The sequence below is a fragment of the Miscanthus floridulus genome, chromosome 13 (genome assembly GCF_019320115.1).
Source record: "Miscanthus floridulus cultivar M001 chromosome 13, ASM1932011v1, whole genome shotgun sequence".
Taxonomy (NCBI): Eukaryota; Viridiplantae; Streptophyta; class Magnoliopsida; order Poales; family Poaceae; genus Miscanthus; species Miscanthus floridulus.
Window position 1 is genome coordinate 84855044 of NC_089592.1, and position 21757 is coordinate 84876800.

The window sequence follows — 21757 nt, forward strand, 5'->3', positions numbered from 1 at the left end:
CCTCGCCTGCTCCATCGTTGAGACCGCGCACAACGCCGCCCTTCGCCGCCTCCTCCTGTGGCGGCAATGGTGGCAGGTACACCGGCGTTTTTTCCTTGCTCTAATGTGTTGAAATTTTCTTGCTCCTAATGGGTGGGATTGTTTTTGCACCCGTAGCAACGCACGGGCAAAAGGCTAGTAGTGGAAGATTTAAAATCTTGCAAATGATTATGACTATTGATATAAAATTTAACATTCATATGTAAATATGCAAATGATTATGACTCCTCGCGGGAGCGAATATTTCATGATTTAATTGCGTTTGTGCTTTCAGTGGTAGGCGATGTTTTCATCGACAACGAGACGTCTATGATGACTTCATCAATCTTGAGGATTTGTTGGCTCAGCTTTCGAAGATGCTCTAGGGGTAGGGTTTATGTGCGTATATTCATAGGGTGAGTGTGCATGCGTTGTACTGCGTAATTCTCAAAAAAAGATATTAAATCTAACTTAATATTGAAAGTGTCGGTGTTTTTGGACACCGACGAGTAAATTTGTATTTGCGCGTATGGCTCGGATGGTGTGCTCGGAGGACACAAGGGTTTATACTAGTTCGGACGGAACGTCCCTACGTCCAGTTCGCTGCTGCTCGTTTGGAGTGCTTGGGACGGCAGGTGGGTCTGCCGAGCGTAGTATTGACACCCTTCACAGGTGCACTCAATCTGTTTAGTGCCAGCTACTGCGATCAGCCAGTAGAAGCCTTGTCAGAATGTGTTTCCGACCAAGGTCCTAGGTGTGTCATGGTGCCCATAGACCCCACCATGGATATCACTTAACAACTGCTTCCCTTATTTGATGGGGATGCAGCGCTACAGGATCCCGTTGTGGCTTAGCCTGTAGAGCCCGCCCTCAATAATGACAAAGGACTTGGCGCAACGCGCGAGCCGTCGGGCCTCCGTTTTATCCGTCGACAGCGCCTCACAGAGGAGGTAGTTGAGGTAAGGCATCCTGTAGTCGGCCAGAGGGTCGGGCTCTATCGCTGGATCCACGTTAAGCTTCATGACTTCGAGGTCGGATGGAGCCACCAGCTGGTTAGCCCCCGAGCCCAGGGCAGGCGGCCCATCACCAGTTTGTTCTGGCTCCTCGTAGCGGACTGAGGGCTTGTACTGATCGCTAGCAAAGACGCCCGTCGGCACCGGCTCTCGGCCGAACACCGTTTTCGCCAGCGTGTCGGCCGCCTCATTGAGATGTGATTCAGCTCAAGACCGTCGAACTTGTCCTCTAGCTGGTGGACCTCTCGGCAATACGCAGCCATCTTAGCGTTGTGGCAGCTTGATTCTTTCATGACTTGGTCGATGACCAGCTGAGAGCCGCCCCGGGCATCAAGCCGTCAGATACCCAACTCGATGGCGATGCGCAGGCCGTTGATGAGTGCCTCATACTCGGCCACATTGTTGGAGGAGGGGAAATGGATGCGAACCATGTACCTCATGCATACCCCGAGGGGTAAAACAAAGACTAGCCCTGCACCGGCGCCTTTCTTCATCAGCGATCCATCAAAGTACATTGTCCAGTACTCTTGGTCTATGACTGCTAGCGACATTTGGATCTCGGTCCACTCTACAACAAAATCAGCCAGCACTTGGGACTTGATGGTCGTTCGAGGGGCATATGAAATGTCTTGACCCATCAGTTCGAGTGCCCACTTCACGATTCCTCCTGTGGCATCCTAGTTATGGACGACCTCGCCGAGAGGGAAGGACGTCACGATCATCACTGGATGTGACTCGAAGTAGTGACACAACTTCCTCTTGGTGATAAGGACGGTGTACAGGAGTTTCTGGATTTGGGGGTAGCGAGTCTTGGAATTGGACAAGACCTTGCTAATAAAGTACACGGGACGCTGTACTTTGAGGGTGTGTCCCTCTTCTTCTCGCTCTACCTCCAGGGCAGCGTTGACCACTTGCGTGGTGGTCGCAATGTACAGCAGAAGCGTTTGCCCGTCGGTTGGGGTGACCAGGATCGAGGCCTTTGTCAGGAGCTGCTTGACCTTATCAAGTGCCTCCTAGGCATCAGGCATCCATTCGAAATGGTCGGTCTTCTTTAGAAGCCGATAGAGGGGGAGACCTCGTTCACCGAGGTGCGAGATAAAGCGGCTGAGCATGGCGAGGCACCCCGTAACTCGTTGTATCCCCTTTATGTTCTAAATTAGGCCCATCCTCATGATGGCCAAGATCTTTTCTGGGTTGGCTTCGATGCCACGCTCGGAGATGATAAAACCCAGCAGCATACCCGTCGGGACCTCGAAAACACATTTCTCAGGGTTGAGGTTGATGTCGTTTGCTTGGAGTTTCATGAAGGTTTGTTCTAGGTCGGCTATGATCTGGTCAGCCCGTTTGGACTTGACCATGATGTCGTCCACGTAGCCCAATCGTTCTAGCGACGGTTGGAGTCATAGGTCACCGACCCTCCAAAGATCATAAGGCAACCATCTAGCGTTAGAAATCTGCCGTCCTTCCCCTCGGCGTCGTCTGTGGCTAGCTTGGGCTCCTTCCTACGCTCCCCCTTGTTGGAGCCTCCGGATAAGAACCACTTCATGAGGATGCAGTCCTTGTATAGGTGCTTGACGAGGAAAGTATGGTTTGGGCATGGCCCTTGGAGCAGCTTCTTAAAGTGGTCCAGGGTACCCTCAGAAGGCTTCCGACCCCCTTGCGGTCGGTAGTGGCCATGAGGGAGCCCTCGCGCCACTGCTTGTTCTTCTTCTTGTTGGGGCGGTTGGAGGCGCCTTTGCTGACATCCTCGTCTGGCTTTACCTTGCCCTTGGGGCGGTCAAAATTCACCCCGACCACCTCCTCGCCCAAGGCATGGCTGGTGGCGATGTCGAGGAGCACCTTGGTGGTTCGTGGGCCCTTATGTCCTAGCTTGTGAACTAGGGACTCGTAGGTGGTCCTGGATAGGAAAGCTCCTATGACGTCAGCATCGGCGACGTCGGACAGCTCGTTGCACTGTCGGGAGAAGCACTGGATGTACTGTGGCAGAACCGCCTAATCTAATGCCTCACATGAGTGCTTATCTTTCATTAGACACTAAGCACTCAAGAGAGAATACTAAATTACTCAGTTCCATCAGGCACACCCTAGAGGAGAACCCGAAAATTCATATTTTTGCCATTAGGATCACAAATGAGAGAATAAAGCTTACATCATTCTAAATCATTTCTTACATCACTTTTAATACAACATCAGAGTATAATATTTATTAATATAACAGCGGAATGAAATCATATTATCAGAGTTATGAATAATTTAATTGAACAGCGGAATTTAAACATGTGAACAGAGTTACAGCGAAAATAAACATCTATTAATGACATGATGAAGTATTGATATATACACTACGACAACAGATTATGAAACTTTCATTTATAAAAGCATTTGGTGAGAGTTATAAATAGCAACTACGATCGCAGCGTAAAGAAAATCCTCTCTAAGCCCACCAGGAGGAATCCACACACAAAGGTCAGCTTTGGCATCCACCTGTCACCTGCAACAGGGGGAATAAAACTCTAAGTACTCAAGTGTACTCAACAAGACTTACCCGACAGGAGGAAAGAAAAGACTCCAAGGATATACAAGGATATCTGGCTTGTGGGTTTATTGCATTTGTAGGAAGCATTACTAAACGTGCGTCCTTATATTTGATTTTTATTAATAGCCGTATTGGTTCATTATCTAACAATTCTATGTAAGCACCTGTGCTACCTTCAAGTAGGTGGTAAGCAATCATATTTCCCTTTTTCATCTTCCATCTTTCATCTTTCAGTTCTTACTACGATGCTAAACCGTAGACAAGCCATACCGGATCGCCCATCGATTCGCGAATCAATGCCCCCAGCTGGGTATCCAAAAAACACATGCCCCGCTTGTGCCTCAGGCACAAGCAGGACCAACCTATCACTCTCCTATCCTGGGTGTCCATGTCCCCATCCAAACTGGGACTCCAAGCCCCCACCCCTGAGTCCCGGACTCAGTGCGGTGCAAGGACCTCCTCTACCAAAATAAAACCTTGACAGTCGGTCCGGAAAGAGCCGGATCCGTGACAAGAGAGCAACAAGTCTTCCAAGCGCCCATACACAAGTATGTGCTTGGGATAATAAGTCTGTGACTTGCCTAGAATCTTATGCAATGAACGGTCCTTAACCGACCAGACAGGGAACAACGGTGTAACCAAGCTATGACCCGCATCCGCGGCGACACAACTTCTTACACCCACCAATACCCAAACCACATCCCTGCCCGGTCACCACTTTTCCTTTCCACCATTTATATTTTTAAAGTGATAATAATCCAGTAATATATTTCCTATATCTCGCGAGTGATAAGCAATCACCCGACTTCTACCGGAGTCCTATAACATAGCAATCTACACGATCCAGTCATACTAGTAAGACTCATAGGATAAAGATATATATATGCAAGTGGGTTTCATTCAACTCCTTGAAACTTAATGCACAAATATAATTTAAATTGCAGAAAAGTAGGGGTTATACACCGGGGCTTGCCTGGGTAAGATATATTAAAAAGTTAGTATCAGCATCTTCAGATCATCCACATCATCTGAATAGAAAGCCCATTGCATCATCTCCTAGAGAGAATACCATTACACCATCTTTGGATTCCCAATCATCCTTTGATCGATCCGTTGATCCATCATCGTACCTATATGATATGCATGCGATGTAATGCAAAGATGTAATTAATCAACTGCAATCGTGACTCATAAAATACGACGTACGCCTCTTGAGTTAACGGGCTAATTCTAACGACAACCGTACTTAGGCTACATATACATGTTGTCGGATAAGGCGTTATTTCCCCACAATTATTTTAGTTATATAAACCAAGGTGTTTCTTTATTTTATTCTATCGACTTAATCCTCATTCGAAATAGAGCATCATTAGCTACCTAGCAAACTGATCATTCTGGAGCTACAAAAATATTACAGTGAGTACCTAATTTTGCTAGAAACCTACTGTATAAATTTCAGGTTCAACTATATTACCAATTTATCATGAAAATTCCTACAAGTTTATATTTTACAATATTAAGTACCTTAAATTAATTATATAGCTTCCAAGAATATTATCACTCTATGTGAACAAACTATACTAACAGGTAGATCATGATTTTAGAAAACTAACAAACTGGTTTGACATTTTTACGATTTTTCTATGATTTCCTATGATTTTTACCAGTTTATTTCCGAGACTAAATTAACACGTACTTTTAGAAAATTAAAAGGGCAACGGCCACCAAACCGGCCTAGTCCATCGGTGAAACCCAGTCATGAGCGAAGAGGTTAGTATTGGTGTATTTTCATTGTATTTCTGGAATTCTTTTTCTAAAGGAAAACGACCATAAATCACGCATGATGTCGGAGTGACACCATCAAGGTAACATGCCAAAGCTAACAAGCGAGCACGGCCGGCTACTTGCTCTGCTTGCTTGCGCGAGCATGGCGACGTGACTCCGGCCAGCTCAGTGCCAAAATAATCCATCCATCTACGATTAGAGCAGTAGGAGCTCACCATGAGATGGCTGACGAGGTTGGGTGGCGCAGCGAAAGCTTGGGAGGTTCCCGTCCATGTGCACGGCAATCATAGTGTCCATGGCGGCGGCGTCAGCGACGATCCCGACCGGCGGAGCCACTACCAGAAAAACATGGCGGAGCTCGGTGGCTAGCGGCGGGGAAGACGGCTCGCAAGAACAAGAGCCGCTTGCAGCTGCAATGGTTCGGCTGCTGTGCTGAAAACTCGCTGCTGCTAGTGCTCAAAAAGGTGAGCCGCGACTGCCGTGCTTCCATAAAAAAAATGGACAAGACCACTCGCTGTCACAAGCAAGAGAAAACGAACAAGCAGCACGGACAGCAGCAGTAGTAGCTACTCGGCCTCGGCGTTGCATCATGCAGGAAACTCCACGTGAACCACCGCACTAACATGTCTCGGCAGGTACAGAGGCAATCAAGACAGAGGGACACGACAACAGCAAGGACGCTGGCTCAGGCGGTTGCTCGACAGATAGTGTGTGTATGTTGCTCTATAATAAATCCCTGAACCTAATCAGCTTGCTACTTTAGACATTGTTGAACTCCACATTGTTACAGGCGGCATGAGGCATCATATGTGTGTGTAACAATGTGGAGTGCTCTATATATATATATAGTGTGTGTGTGTGTTGAAAAGTGCTGAGTGTCAGCTCGTGTACGTTTACCTACAGCAAGAAACCAAGGTAGAGAGAGAGGGAAAAGCAAAGACCGAGGACAGAGCGAGCAGCGGTTCGGCACGGCAGACAAGACCAATGCAGCAGAAATAGAAAAGGAGGAAGAAAACAACGTGAGTGACCCGGCCAACTTCCTAAACACGACGGCAGGACAGTTTGGCCCAACATGGCTGGCAGAGCGTGCCGGTTGGCACGGAGAAGACCGCGGCCACAGAGACAGGCACGGCAGACAACGTCATTCATTGCAGCAGAGATGACGCGATGAAACGGGCAGTCGAATGGTGGCGCTTAGCGGAGCGTGGGCACGATAAGGCCAGTGACGCAGGCAAAACGACACGCCGGGGTGCAGAACCACGACGAGAACGAGACAGTGAATAATTGCCCTACAACGAGTACGCTGTATGCCAGAAAACATAAACGAAACTGCTGTGCTCTCTTTCTCGTCAGTTCGTGCTTAACAAAATAAACCCGCGAGTAAATATATATATAGTTCTATTTATTATTGGATTTTATTTTATTTTTAAAACGTTGATTTTCATGCTTAATCAATTAAACAAGTCGTTCGTTATTTATTTGCTAGAATCGTTATCGGACACTTCTAAATATTTCTACGCACTACGTAATTTAACTTGAGCGTTGATTTGAGTCCACAACACTAAGTCGCACAGGATTCGCTTATTGCCTCAAGTATGTTTTAAATCCAAAATCCGAGAAAACTCGCTTTGAAAATTTTCCTTAGGCCTCAATCGCGGTGCTAAACAAGCTCGTAACACCAGGGGTGTTACATGTACCCACGAAGAGTTTCCCTAGACTTCTGTCGATAGTTTTTGATTTCCCATGGGTTTCCAGGACGCGCGTATGTGCCTTGGAAGTTTTTCACGAAGATCTCTTTTAGGTCCGCCCAACTTTAGATTCTGTTAAGCAGAAGGTGTTCCAACCACTTTCGTGTCGAATCGGCCAGAAACAATGGAAGGTTGTGGATAATGAAATTGTCACTATCCGCTCCACCGACTTTATAAGCAAGCCGATAATCCTTGAGCCATAGTATGAGGTTTGTTTCCCTAGAGTATTTCGGGATGTTGGTCGGCTATTGATACCGTGGTGGGAAGATGACATTGATGATGTGTTGGCCAAAGGCCTGAGGTCCCAACAAGTCAGGGCTCGGGCTTTGGTTCTCGCTGCTGTTGTAGCGTCCACCTCGACAAGGGTGGTAGCCGCGGCTAGCCTCCTCCCTCTCATTGCCACAGGCACGCCTACGGGCATCTAGGGTGTTGCGCACGTCACGGTGGAGGCTAAAACGCTTATGCACCAGTACCACGGTGCGTGGCCTGTTGCCTCACTGTGCCTGGTGGACTGACACGTTCCTGTCGGGTCGCTCTGAGGGCGCGCGCTGGCTGGCATCGAGCCACATCATCGGGACAGCGAGCTCTAGGTGTGCTGTGCCACCGCACGCTCGAGTAGCGTGCAAATCTCGTGATGGGCCCAACAATCCTTGGGTGTCGCAGGCTCTAGAAGCCCCTAGAGCAAGGCCGCCACGACAGTGATGTTCTGGCCTGCCTGGGTGAAGCGTGGGAGGGCTTCATCATCCTTGATGATCCTTCGGTTCACGTCGTGGGCCACAACACGCGCACACCCACCATCTCCGTGGCGCTCGATCTCTCGCTCGAGCTCCGCGTGTTCCTGCTCGAGCTAGAGTCGTGCTTCTTCGAGTTGTTGGTGCCGTGCCCTCAGCTGCTCTACCTGCAGGCGAGGTGGGGCCCCTGCACCCCCCTCGACCTCGTCGTTGAGGTCATCTGTTGGGGTAGCCCCTCCCTCGTGGATGATTTTGATCTATCCCTCTAGGGTACCTGCCATGAAACATTCTCACGAGGGGTGATGGCTCCCCCTGCTGGAGTCAGAGTCGGAGGGTGACTTTAATTCTCTCATGAGAAGGTCGTGGAAAGATTCCATGATGTATTCGATCATCCCCATGAACTCGTCATTCATAGGGGATAAGGGCGTGCGCTGCGCCACAAGGTGGCCAACGGTCTCTACGGCGTTGCATAGACTGAACGGGAGTACTGTCGGGGCACTCCGGATGAGGTATTCCGGGGAGAGCGGCTCTCCTCTGGCAAGCTGCGTCATGACATTGGCGAACGAGAAGGTGAGGCAGCGCAGGTCCTCTTGGGACGGTCAGGGTCCTAGGAAGGCGCCGAGCTGGCGCTCTAGCCTCCCGTAATCGAAGCCGAGGAGCTGGTTGCTCCCGGGGGCATGGGCCTCCAGTGCGTGCAGATACAGCTCCTCAAGCACCTCAGCGATCGCGTCGAGGCTGGCGGAGCGAAGAAGTTGGACGACGGCGGGAAGCTGTGCCAACTCTCCCTCTGTCGTAATGATGATGATGAATTCTAGGTTCCTGAAGTGCACGTGCGTGCCCGCGACCCAGCTGACGCCATGACTGGCCATCTGAGGCCTGATGTGGACGTCAAGACACGCAAAAAGCCCCTACCTGGCGCACCAACTGTCGGTGTTTTTGGACCACCGACGAGTAAATTTGTATTTGCAAGTCTAGCTCGGATGGTGTGCTCGGACGACATAAAGGTTTATACTGCTCATGTTACTGGCACTTGGTTTGCACTAGGGGTTACAAACAGGCGAGAGAGAGAGAGAGGATCCCAAGTCTCTAGTGGAAGGAGTGAACCGGTGCTGAGAGCTCGCTTACCGCTCAGCTATGTGCTCGTGTCGTGCTCTTGTCTCTCCCCCCTCCCAGCATGGGGCACTCTGCTTTCCCTTTTATAGGCGAAGGGAAAGCGTAGGTTACAGAGGAGGAAAAGGAGAAGAACGAGAGAGAGAAGAAGACTTCCAGGGTTGCTGGGTCCTTCTCCTTTATGCGGGCCCCGCTGATGCTATAGATGTCAACAGGGATGGCTCCATGTCGCGGTCCTGTTCATCACTGGTTCCATACGCGGGCGTCATCTGCCGGTCATGGCATTCCACTCCGTCCCGACGGACGTCGTGGTGAACTGACGCGCCTGTCAGCGTCCGTGCGAGGATTAGGCAGAATAGCACTAGCACGCCCAACACTGTTCTTGATGTGAATCTCCAGGTATGGCCCGTCATGGCCACGGGTTACATCGAGGCGTGTCAGCCTCTTCTCTGGCGTTAGAGTTTTGACCCAGGCCCATACGCTTGGACCTGGAGTGGTTGGCGGCAGTATGGGTCCCTGTTGGACTAGACGGAACCCGCGTCCTCGAGGTCGGGCGAGACGAAGCCCGCGGCCTCGAGGTCGGGCGAGACGGAGCCTGCAACCTTGGGGTCAGACGAGACCTTTTAATACGTCTCGAGCTATCCGGAGAAGTCAGCGTGAGCGCTAACTTCCTTGTTTTGGGTATCACTAATACTGATACCCGACAGAAAGATATTAAATTTAACTTAATATTGTTTTGATGGGATCGGTTTTGCAGTGAGAAATGCTTTGGATTTCTGGGCTATCTGGCACTAGAACTAGAATTTTTTATTTTATCTTAAAACCTAAGAGTTTAAAAAGAGCCCGTCACAAACTAAAATTTCAGAAACTAGCGTCTAGTCGCGCCAAATGTTGTAGGCGACTCGTATTACAGTCCCGATGATTCAGACAATATCAAGTTTGATTAAATATATATTAGAGTACTAATACTTGTGATGTATAATAAATATCATTAGACAAAGCATGGAATATGCATAAGAAATATATTTGAAAACATAAATGTTGATATTTCATAGCAAAGATTTACATTCTTTTTGATGGAGGGAGTATTTATGTTTTATCAAATTTTTTGTTTGACCGATTTTTTGTACCATCATAGGTATTTGCAACCTCTCAATGCTTGACAATTGGATAAAAGAAATGTACAATGATATATGCAAATTAAAATGCACGAAAACTATAACGAGCTATGAAACCACATGGTATTTAGGATTTTATTATAAACATGATATACAGCCCGCCGCATATGTTATATGGAAAGTATCAGATTAGTTGATACTGTCTCACAAAAGGAGAAATAGAGTAGAAGTTAATTAAGAAGAAAGAGAAAGGACACATGCTTAGTCATGAGACGTGACCTTGCTTTCACATTCTTTGCATGGCGACCACATATGAGGGAGTACAAACACAAGACAATAATGGGTCCATAGGCCTGTCGGCTCTTCACAAGCCGACTACAGATCTCGGCTTCTGAGTTGCCGACAGGTCTTGAGTCGGCTAACCAATTACTGACTAGATTTTACTTTAACTTTTTCACTTGCCACGTAGGTTGTCAACTGCTCGGTAGCCCTTGCCACCTAGGTTGTCAACTGTTCAGTAGCCGATAGGTGTAGTGTCGGCCTCTGGATAGCCGACAGGATGCTAGTTTTGTACTACTTCTTTAAAACAACATCTAGATATGTAATTATTTATTAAAATAATATTATGGTTTATAAAAAAGAGATCATACGTGGAGTTTCTAAGTTGTGACACTCCAAAAAGACTATAGTTTTAACAAAACCATGGTTTTAGAGACTACAAGATTTGTTGAATCCAAACACCCAGTAACTTTTAAAAACCAAAGTATTTTGTAAAACCCTAGTATTTCTTCAATACTTTAAAAATAGTTTGCATCCAAACAGTGCCGATGCTTTGTTAACATTATCGGCAAACTCTAATTACGTTTGCGGTCGCATTACCATTCCTGATCCAATCAGCACCTTAGACACAAACCAGGTCCGTTCTCAATGGATCTCTGAACAGCGTGAGAGAAGATGGAAAACTGATTGTGAGGGATAAAATTGCAATCGGATATTTGATAAAAATGTATTGTTTTCTATTCACATAGTTGCTCCCCATGGACGCGACCACTGACCACATGTTGACCACATGCACGTACAGATGTGCGTTCTTTCTGATATGCAATTCAGCATACGGCAGCGAAAATTGGGAGCAGGAAGGAAAACTCATTTTTTAATAATGGAACACAGCTGATCAGAAACAACAAAAATGCTAGGGAAAATGGTGTTCTTGCCCCTTACACAGACGTGCAATTGTGATTTTGTCCTCGTTTTTCTAACTTTGTGATTTTGCCCTTAACTATTCACAAGTCAACGCGATTTTGCTCCTGGTCAACGCGAATTTGCCCCTGTTTTTACCCTTGACCAGGGGCACAATCGCGTTGACTTGTGAACAGTTAAGGGCAAAATCACAAAGTTAGAAAAACGAGGACAAAATCACAATTTCACAACAAAGTAGGGGCAAGAACATAAGAACCCCAAAATGCTAGCTTACGCTCACACAGGATCTGCATGCTCGGCATGCACACTCGCGATGGCTGTCCCATTCACGCAGGGGATTCAAAGGGGGAAGAAGGAGGCCATCCGATTCACGCCCGCCCTCTTCTTCCTTGCCCACGCCCGCCGTCTTCTTCCCCAGCTTCGACGCGGCGGCTAGGGTTCCGACGGCCCACGTCACCCCCTTCTTTCCCAACTCCGGTGGGCTTAGAAGAGAGGGGTTTGGGGGGGGGGGGGGAGGAAGGCCGACCAGTCAATGGGGACGGCGGGAGGGCGGTTTAGGGGTCCAAGCAGCGGTGGTGGCGGCCGGGCCAAGTCGGGGCGGGCGCGCCATGGCCAGACCTCGCCGGATATCGCGATGGCGTGCGGGAGGTGGGGGGAGGGGAAGAAGGGGGTCGCCGCGGGTAGTGGGGGGGTGGTGATGGCGGGGGCGAGGTTGGGTCGCTTCGAGCCGTGCGGGATGAGGAGGCAGCGGGGGAGCGCATGAGGAAGAAGGTCGAGTCGCTGGGACGGGGTGAGGAAGAAGAAGGTGGGCGGGGCGAGAAAGAAGGAGGCTTGCGTGCAGGAGTTTATCCACGTGCGCACGCGGAGTGTTGCAATGTCCCAATAACAAACCACGAGCTCTTAGGCTCATACTGAAATACATCCGAAGATGAGATAAAAAAACCATAAGTCTAAATAACTGAATGAAAGGAAACTAAGCTTCAATTGCATTCGAGAACTTCTATGGGAATTTAGCGAAGACCTCCATGATCACCGTCTCCAAAAATCCACAACTGTTTTCATATTCTTTCTTGTTTCTTCCTTCTTATGAAGCAGTGACCATGTTCAAATCCAGTACGTTGTTCTGAAAATAACCTACATAAAAGTGTTAGGTTGCTTATTATTGAATACCATATCATTTCTAATCAGCCAAATTGCCCAGCATAGAGCTGTAACACCCGCTAAAATCTGGTTCTTGAGTTTTGATGGAATACCATAAAGCCATGAACCAAACATGTGAGTAAAGCTAAACGGAGGTTGAATTTGAAAGGTGATATAAATGGTGTTCCAAATGATCTTGCGAAATGACAATAAAAAAAATAAATGTTGTAGGTAGTAGGAAGACTGGCAGAGAGGGCTGAGTTAAGTCTCGTGGCCAAAGCGTGGACTGACCTTTATTTTTGGATTTTTTTTTTCATTGGTGCGTTAAAACAAGGCAACAATTGGGACAGCTTGTTTACATATGATGCATGCTTCAGTCGCCATAGCTCTCAGAGACTTCGGCCGGGTCAGATGTTTCTAAGTCCTCACAACGTCTACTGCACTACACTCCCATCATCATAATCATATCCAACCATTGATTCATCTCGCATCTCTATCAATCTTTCCATACCTACAGCTCTCTAGCCAGGAACATCGATAGACCACTAGTTCAGAGTTGGGCTACAGTCCCACACTACTACATAAAGTTTAATCACTGTCGGGACTTCCACCGCCAGTTATGGACAACCATAGAAAGCTCTTAGGATCCTGTTCCTCTGTCTATTTAGTGTCTTTGCCTCCTTATAATTCCTTCTTTTTTCTGAAACTTTCAGAAAAGCTTTATTGATTCACAAAGATGGATACATCGTTTAGAAGCAGCTGAAGGAAATGTAGGGGGATCGTCTACCCAAACATGAGAGCTTTTCACGAGCAAAGCTTGCCTAGCTAATTCATGGACCACTGAATTAAAGTTCTATTAAAGTGACTAATCTAGATTGCCGCAAATTTCTTCCTTGGGTGCATTCATCATAGATTGTCGTTGCAGCCGTGGCAGAGAAATCTCCATCCTGCATTGTATTGACGACCTCCATGCAGTCTGATTGAATCTCAACTCTGACCATAACAATTTGTTGTGCCGATAAAAGACCATCCCTCAGCACATATGCTTCAACTGATGCCGCATCCACTGTATATGGTATGAAACTGTGAGATGCAGAAATAAATCCACTCGAGGAGTCCCAGATGACGGCACCAGAGCTCCCCGATCGCTTTGTTTCATCAAAGCTGGCATCCACATTGATCATCAGACACCACTCTGATGTTTTTTCCAGCCTTGATTGATCACTGCTCCCTTCTTTGATGCAGCGGAGTAGTTCGTTGTGATTGCTGCTATTGACAAAGCCGATCTTGATGGGTTTTGGATGTCTTCCCCACGAACAAGCTGTCATCGCTGCCACCAAATGTACCAGCATTCAGTCAGTTGCTCAACTCAGCCAAGCTTGAGTTCCCTAACCTCACCTCCATCCCTGATAATTTCCTGAACAATAACCGACCCTAATCTATCCATCATCAGCATTCTGTCAATGTGCCCCCACACGCCCAAGGAGGTCCAAACCTCCTTAGCTCGGTTACAAGAAAATAAAGCGTGCTTGATGTCTTTTGCCTCCGTTTGACACCTGGTTGAAAGCATCTAGGCCCCTAGTTGGGTTTCGGTAATTAATGACAATACGTGATTACTGTGACTAACGTGTGTTTTGCAGAGGCAATTAAGTTATGTCACGGTAATGGAGATCGATTGGGCAATCATGGTGGTCATGCCCCTACGATGAAAATCGTTTCGGTTTTCAAAGGATGGACGACAAGGTTAAGGATGGACTAGGTCTAAGTGTCGATTGGAGTTGAAGAGACGCTTAGAGTAGTTTAGGACTTTGATTTACCTTTGGCCATATTATTAAGGGGGGTATGGACGGGTAGCTTGACCTAGGTGACTCTAGTGAGTTAGGTGTGGTGCACACTTGCTAAATCTAGCACTAGGTAGCTCCTAAAAAACCCTTAGATCCATTGGAGCAAACTTCATTCACGTATGATCGAGAGTTGGAAGTGAATGGAGGGTCAAATGTTGACCGGACGCTGGTTCCAGAGTGACCGGATGCTGACGCAGAATCCGATTAGTTCATTTGATCAAGGTGAAATCGTCTAGACGCGATCGGACGCTGGGTGCCAGCGTCCGGTTGACTCCAGTAAGGTTCCAGAGAGAGAAAATCGTGACCGGACGCTGTCTAGCGTCTGGTCACAACTTAAATACTGGAGTTCGGGGAGAACTGACCGGAGCGTCCAGGTAACATGACTGGAGCGTCCGGTCACCCCGTAGAGGCACATAACGGTTCGTTTTTCAACCAAGGTTATAAATACTTCCTCCATTCGTGTGAGGGGGTACTTTTGCTCATTCCAACAGCTAAGAAACACCTTTGAGAGTGCCAAGAGGAGCAAGGTCTTAGTGAGGTGATTGAGATTTGAGAATCCCAAAGAGAGCCCTCATTAGTGAAAGTAAGAGTAGCAAAGTATGCATCCACCTTTCTCATTAGGCTTGTCATGGTCAAATGAGAGATCGTGCTTGTTACTCTTGGTGATCGTCATCACCTAGACGACTTGGTGGTGATTGGGAGCTTGGTGATAATCCGGTGGAGCTTATGGATGACCTAACTCAAGTTGTGAGCGGTTGTGGGTGATTCACCGCGATGGAGTGTCAAAAAATCAACCCATAGAGAGCACTTGATCCTTGCACGGATCAAGGGGGAGCTGCACCCTTGCGTGGGTGCTCCAATCAGGACTAGTGGGGAGTGGCGACTCTCCGATACCTCGGCAAAAATATCGCCGCGTTCCTCCTTCTCTCTTTACTTTTAGCATTTATTTTGAGCAATTCAATTCTTGTCATTTACATTCATAGAATTGCCAAGCTAGAGTAGGATTGGAACATAGGTTGCTAAACTTTTGTGCGATAGATCAATAGAAACACTTTCTAGGAAGAAGAGGTTAATTGGGCTAACCGTAGGACTTAATTATTACAAAGAAATTTAGAATTAGCCCAATTCACTCCCTCTTGGGCATCTTAATCCTTTCAATTGGTATCAGAGCCTCATGCTCACGAATTAGACTTAACCATCTAGAGAAAGATGTCTCACGGGGATGAACCTCCTCCTATCTTTGAGGGGATGATTTTTCATATTAGAAAATCCGCATGGAGGCATATTTAGAAGCTCTAGATGTTGGAATACTTAGAGCTGCCTCACAAGGCTTTCCAAAACCTCAGGATGCTACACACCTACAAGGTGATGAGGTGAATTACGAGAAATGGAATGCAAAGGCTCGCAACACCATCTTTAGAGGCCTTTGCAAAGATGTGTTTAACTGGGTGAGGAACCACAAGGACGCCCATGCACTATGGTCGGACGTTTGTGTGCTCTATGAGGGAACAAAGAGTGAGCGTGAGGAACGTTATCATCTTGTCATGAAAAAACTTAACTCTTTTGAGATGCTTCCTAAAGAATGTGCTAATGAGATGTACTCACATTTGAATGTTCTTGTAGAGGAAGTCAATGGGCTTGGACTCACTCAAATGCAACCATCCTATGTTGTAAGAAAAATCATGAGTGTCCTCCCCATTGATAAATATGGGCATATTATGACCGTGTTTCATCAAGGTGATCTTTCCACCGCTACACCAGCATAAATCTTGGGAAAGATCAATGTTCATGAGATGTACATGCACATCACACCATAAGATGGCTCATCCTCTACTAAGAAGAAAGAAAAAGACTTAGCATTCAAAGCTAGCCAAGAGAAGGGCAAAGCAAGGCTTGAGTATGAGAGCTCAAGTGATGATGAAATTAATGATGCAAGTCTTGCTCTCATGGTGAGAAGAACCGCCAAGATGCTAAAGAAGCTCAACAAGAGTGGCATCAAGTTTGTTGGCAAGAAGAAGTTCTTCACTAGCTCTAGAAGGAAGCCAATCTCCGAGATGGATTGCTACAATTGTGAAGAACTTGGTCATCTAGCACACCAAAGCACCAAGCCCAAGTAATACAAGTTCAAGAACAAGTACAAGGGCAAGAAAGATGACTTAAGCAATAAAGAAGAAGATGAGAAGAAGAAAAACAAGCCATACAAGAAGAGAGATGGCAAGAAGGACTTCCACAACAAGAAGAAAAGTGGAAAGGCATACATCGTCGGTGATTGGCTCATGGACATTGATTCATCTATTGGCTCATCCGATGATGATAGTGACAACAAGAAGGTGGCCGCTATTGTTATTGACTCTTCATCATCTTCACCGCCACCACCGCCATCATCCTCTACACACCTATGCCTTATGGCCAAGGGTGATCGCAAGGTATCAAATGATGATAGTAGTGGTGATGAACATGCTAGCAATGATGATAGCGATAGTGATGATGATGAATATGAATCACCTTCTTATGATGATCTTGTTAAATTGCTAAATCAATACACTAAGATCATTAGAAAGAGTAGAGATAAGAATAAAAAACTAGAAGCTAAGAATGATTCTATTTTAGCTAAATGTGATATAGCCGAAAAGACTAGTGTTGAGCTTAGAGAAGCAAATGATGCGATATTATCCAAACTCAAGGAGCTCAAATCTTCTAAGAAAGAGCTTAAAGATAAATATGATAAACTTGAGAGGATACACAATGAGCTCATCACTAGCCACAACATGTTAAAAGAAGAATATACTACTCTTAAGATTAATCATGATAATCTTGTCATTGCTCAAGAATATTTATCCAATGAGCCACATGATGCTACAAACAATGTTGTTAAGATTGATATAGCTACATCATGTGATGATTTGATCATTGAGAGCATTGAGCAAAGTTCTAGTAGCAAGGGCAAGCAAGTGGTTGAGACTGAAGATTATGATGAGTTTGTCAAGCTCAAGAATGCCAATGAAAAGCTCAAGAAAGATCTTGAAGAGATCAAAAGCCGTAACACTATTGTGCTAGAAACTCTTGATCATGATAGTGATTTGATTCTTGAGAATGAGACGCTCAAAGAGGAGAACAAGAAGCTCAAGGAAGAGAAAAATAATGATGCTCTCAAGGAAGAGAACAAGAAGCTCAAGTTGGAGAAAGAGCATCTTAAGATTGGATTGAGCAAGTTCATAAGAGGTAAGCATCTTCAGAGTGAGCTACTAATGAACACCATCATAAAGATGGATAGAAGTGGCATTGGGTACTTGGCAAACCAAGAGAAGAAGGCTTAAGCTCAATAACAACACAAGTCAAAGCCAAAGCTAAAGAGATGTTTTGAGTGTGGACAAGAAGGCCACTTTACCCATGAGTGCCAAACTCCACCACCACAACCCTTGCCTAAGCATGCTAGACCTTTTGCTTTCAATGCTCATTACATGCTTAGAAAGGATTATAGTGGGAAGATGAAAGTCATGTTCTTAGGACCTCCCAACAAGAATAGACCTAAGAAAATTTGGGTAGCAAAGTCACTTATTGAGAAGGTGAAGGGCCCTCAACAAGTTTGGGTTCCTAAAGCTTGATCTCTTGTGTGTAGGTGACCTACAAGACCGGTGGAAGTCATTGGGTTATTGATAGTGGTTGCACACAATATATGATTGGTGATCCTTGTATGTTCACCTCACTAGATGAAGAAGTAGATGGACAAGAAAGAATCACATTTGGAGATAATTCAAAGGGCAAGGTTAAAGGATTGGGCAAAGTGGCAATATCAAATGATCATTCTATCTTAAATGTGCTATATGTTGCTTCATTGAGCTTCAACTTGCTATCTGTTAGACAATTATGTGATCTTGGCTTCCAATGCTTGTTTACCGAGAAGGAAGTTGTTGTATCTAAGAAGGATGATGATCAAGTGATATTCAAAGGATTTAGATACAACATCATATATCTAGTGGACTTTACCTCCGAAGATGCTAATTTGAAGACTTGCCTATTTACCAAAACAACACTTGGATGGCTATGGCATAGAAGACCTGCCCATGTTGGGATGAGCTCACTCAAGAAGCTAATGAAGAATGATTTGATGAGAGGGTTGAAGGATGTGAAGTTTGAGAAGGACAAGCTTTGTAGTGCATGTCAAGCCGGCAAGCAAGTTGCAAATACTCATCCAACAAAAGCTTTTATGTCAACCACAAGAGTTCTAGAACTCCTTTACATGGACTTATTTGGACCAACAACATACAAGAGTTTGGGAGGAAATCTTTATTGTCTTGTGATTGTTGATGACTATTCAAGATACACATGGATATTCTTCCTTCATGACAAATCCAAAGTTGTATCTTGCTTCAAGAAGTTTGTCAAGAGAGCACAAAATGAGTTTGAAGTAAAGCTCAAGAAGATTAGAAGTGACAATGGTAAAGAATTTGACAACACAGACATAGAAGCCTATTGTGATGAAGTTGGGATCAAGCATGAGGTCTCTGCAATATATACTCCTCAACAAAATGGTGTAGTTGAGAGGAAGAACCGGACATTGATCACTCTTGCAAGAACAATGCTTGATGAGTACAACACTCCTGAAGCTCTATGGATGGAAGCTATCAACATCGCATGCTATGCATCCAACCGCCTATTCCTTCAAAAGTTTTTTGGCAAGACACCTTATGAGTTGCTCAATGGGAAGAAGCCAGACATCTCCTTCTTTAGGGTGTTTGGTTGCAAATGCTACATCTATAAGAAGCGGCAACACCTAGGAAAGTTTCAAAGACGTTGTGATATTGGTTTTCTTATTGGTTACTCATCAAAGTCCAAAGCATATAGAGTATTTAATCATGCCACCGGCTTGGTTGAAGAAACATATGATGTGGAATTTGATGAATCTAACGGCTCCCAAGGAGCACATGAGAATCTTGATGATATAGGTGATGAACCATTGAGGGAGGCTATGAAGAATATTCCGGTTGGAGACATCAAGCCTAATAATGAAGAAGATGATGTATAAGTGATCAATCTACCTTCTTCATCAAGTGTGCCACAAGATAGATGAATGTAAGCCAATCAAGACACCAATGCCAACTAATGGACATCTCGACCTAGATGAGGGAGGTAACACGGTTGATCAAACTCTCTACCGCTCTATGATTGGTAGCTTATTATATTTAATCGCATCTAGGCCCGACATCATGTTTAGTGTGTGTATAGGTGCTAGATTTCAAGCTAATCCTAAGAAAACTCATTTAATTGCCATTAAAAGGATCCTTAGGTATCTTAAGCACACACCAAGCTTTGGCCTTTGGTATCCCAAAGGAGCTATATTTGAATTGGTTAGCTATTTCGATTTGGATTATGTCGGTTGCAAAGTTGATAGAAAAAGCACATCCGGAAGGTGCCATTTGCTTGGTAGATCACTTGTGTCTTGGTCCTCCAAGAAACAAAATAATGTGGCTTTGTCCACCGCCAAAGCAGAATACATTGCCGCGGGTGCTTGTTGCGCACAAATACTTTATATGAAACAAGCTTTGCTAGACTATGGTGTAGTTCTAGAAAAAGTACCTCTTTTGTGCGACAATGAAAGTACGGTAAAACTTGCAAATAATTCGGTTCAACACTCTTGCACCAAGCACATAGATATTCGCCATCACTTTCTTAGAGATCATATTGCAAAGAATGATATTTCATTAGAAGGTGCAAGGACCGAGGATCAATTGGTGGATATCTTCACTAAACCGTTAGATGAGGCGACTTTTTGTCGATTGCGGAATGAGCTCAATGTGCTTGATTTTAGTAACTTCACTAAAAATGAGCTTGTGTTGTCCCTTGCATTGCATTGTAATATACAACATGTTTACTTTATGGTAATGCACTTAGGGCTTGTCTAACATGGTTAAGATAACCATCGAAAAGCGAGTGAAGAAGCTTAACCTTGGATCAAACTTGACAAGCAACTAGATTTACTTTCAAGTATTGTATTGCATATGCATGAATGTTGCTTTGTCGTTTATCTTTAATTGCCCTCTTATTGCCTATTTTCTTAAAAAGAATTATAGCCTAAGGCAAAATATTTTGAAAATTTTGAGGGTTTGAGAGAGGTCACTCATATCAGTCCCAATTGGTGTTTATTTAGATCTTATTGGAGTTGGGACATGATTGGGAACAGGCATCACGAAGGACTTTGAAGATTTGCTAGAAAAAGAGTGACTGAATGTTGCATCAGACTCTGAAGTCTAGCATCCGGTCAGTTCATAGGAGGTGAACCTGCTGCGATGGAGTGACCGGACTCTGCTATTCAGCGTCCGGTCGAGCGAAGATGATGGAGACAAGTTGGACCGGACTCAGGCTGCGTCCGGTCAGGTGTGATCGGACGTGTCTAGTCGTGATTCTAGGGGTTTTGGACATCTCTGGAATCGACCAGACTCTAGGTGGCAGCGTCCGATCGTTGCCACTAGAGCGTCCGATCAGTTGAAATCATGCGGGTTCAGGACTTCTTCTCCGTTTCCTTTTCTGTCTTGTCGGGGGACCCCTTATAACCGCGTCATGACCTATCCCGCATCTCCACCACGCCGACTTCACCGTGCTCCTACCCTAGCCACCGCAGCACCGCTGTGACTCTCTGTGCCCGTGCGCCGCCAAATCTTCCCGTGCCTCCTTATTGCACAGCCCAGCGCCGCCGCGCCCATGCCATTCATGCCCGCGTTGTCCACGCCCATGTCGTGCTCCAGCGCCGCCGCCCATGCCATGCCCTAGCACTGCTGTGGTCCTACCCTACTTTAGCGCTGCATCTAGAGCCCTGCCAGAACCCTAGCCTCGTATTGCCGTCCAGTGGTTCCCTGATTCGTTCCTCTTCTCGTCGATTCACCGGATCGTCAGGTAGCAAGCCCTTGTTTCCAATTTCATATCTATTGCTTGCTTCTTATGGTTTCATATCTCTAGATATATTGTGATTATTTATAAATCCGATCTATTTTAATGTGAACGAGTCGGTGTTTCTGATGTCACATTGGCAGTTGTCAGTCAACTCGGGGCCAAGCTCATGAGTATGGATCGAGGCCAAGCCTCGGAAGTGACAGTTGGCATTGATCTTTGTTAGCGACAGTTGTTCTTCTCAGCTTCATTAGATGGCTCATGTCAAGAATGTCAGAGGTGGTCCCTATGATGAGGATCCGAGGCCCCCGCCTCACCAGCCTATAGATGCAAAAGGCAAGGCGACGAAGAAGCTAGCGACAAAGAAGCTCAAGTACCCTGATGTAGATACAGCGAGAGCAGCCATAGTTGTAGAGGCCATAGAGCGCACAGAGAGAGGAGGTACTCAAAGTGGTGTTGTTATTATAGATCAACTTTCTCCATCTATGAGGGCTGCACTTGAGCAGGTTGAGCGCTATCATGGTGGTCCAGCTGAGTCTGTCATGGTTGGAGGATGACGTGTAGCTATTGATGAGAGTCAGCCTTAGGGGGAGTCAAAGCAGTAGCCACAATCAGTAGAGCAGACTTAG

The 21757-nt window shown here is 45.9% G+C and overlaps 1 protein-coding gene across 1 annotated transcript; it reads right to left on the minus strand.

The window, feature by feature from the left end:
* Nucleotides 1-848: 848 nt before the first annotated feature.
* Nucleotides 849-21004, minus strand: LOC136500198 (uncharacterized). Its single transcript, XM_066495574.1, has 2 exons — nucleotides 20849-21004; nucleotides 849-1217 (listed from the first exon to the last, which is right to left on the minus strand). Exons 1-2 carry the CDS (start codon nucleotides 21002-21004, stop codon nucleotides 849-851), a joined length of 525 nt encoding a protein of 174 aa, XP_066351671.1.
* Between the last annotated feature and the right edge of the window lie 753 nt (nucleotides 21005-21757).

What these genes read in the sequence shown, in the direction of transcription:
- LOC136500198 (XM_066495574.1), bottom strand. Translation starts at nt 21,004, where the DNA reads ATGGCATGGGCGGCGGCGCTGGAGCACGACATGGGCGTGGACAACGCG. An exon ending in GCGGTGCTGCGGTGGCTAGG is followed by an intron (nt 1,218 to 20,848) that starts GTAGGAGCACGG and finishes CATCTCAATGAG; the next exon opens with GCGGCCGACACGCTGGCGAA.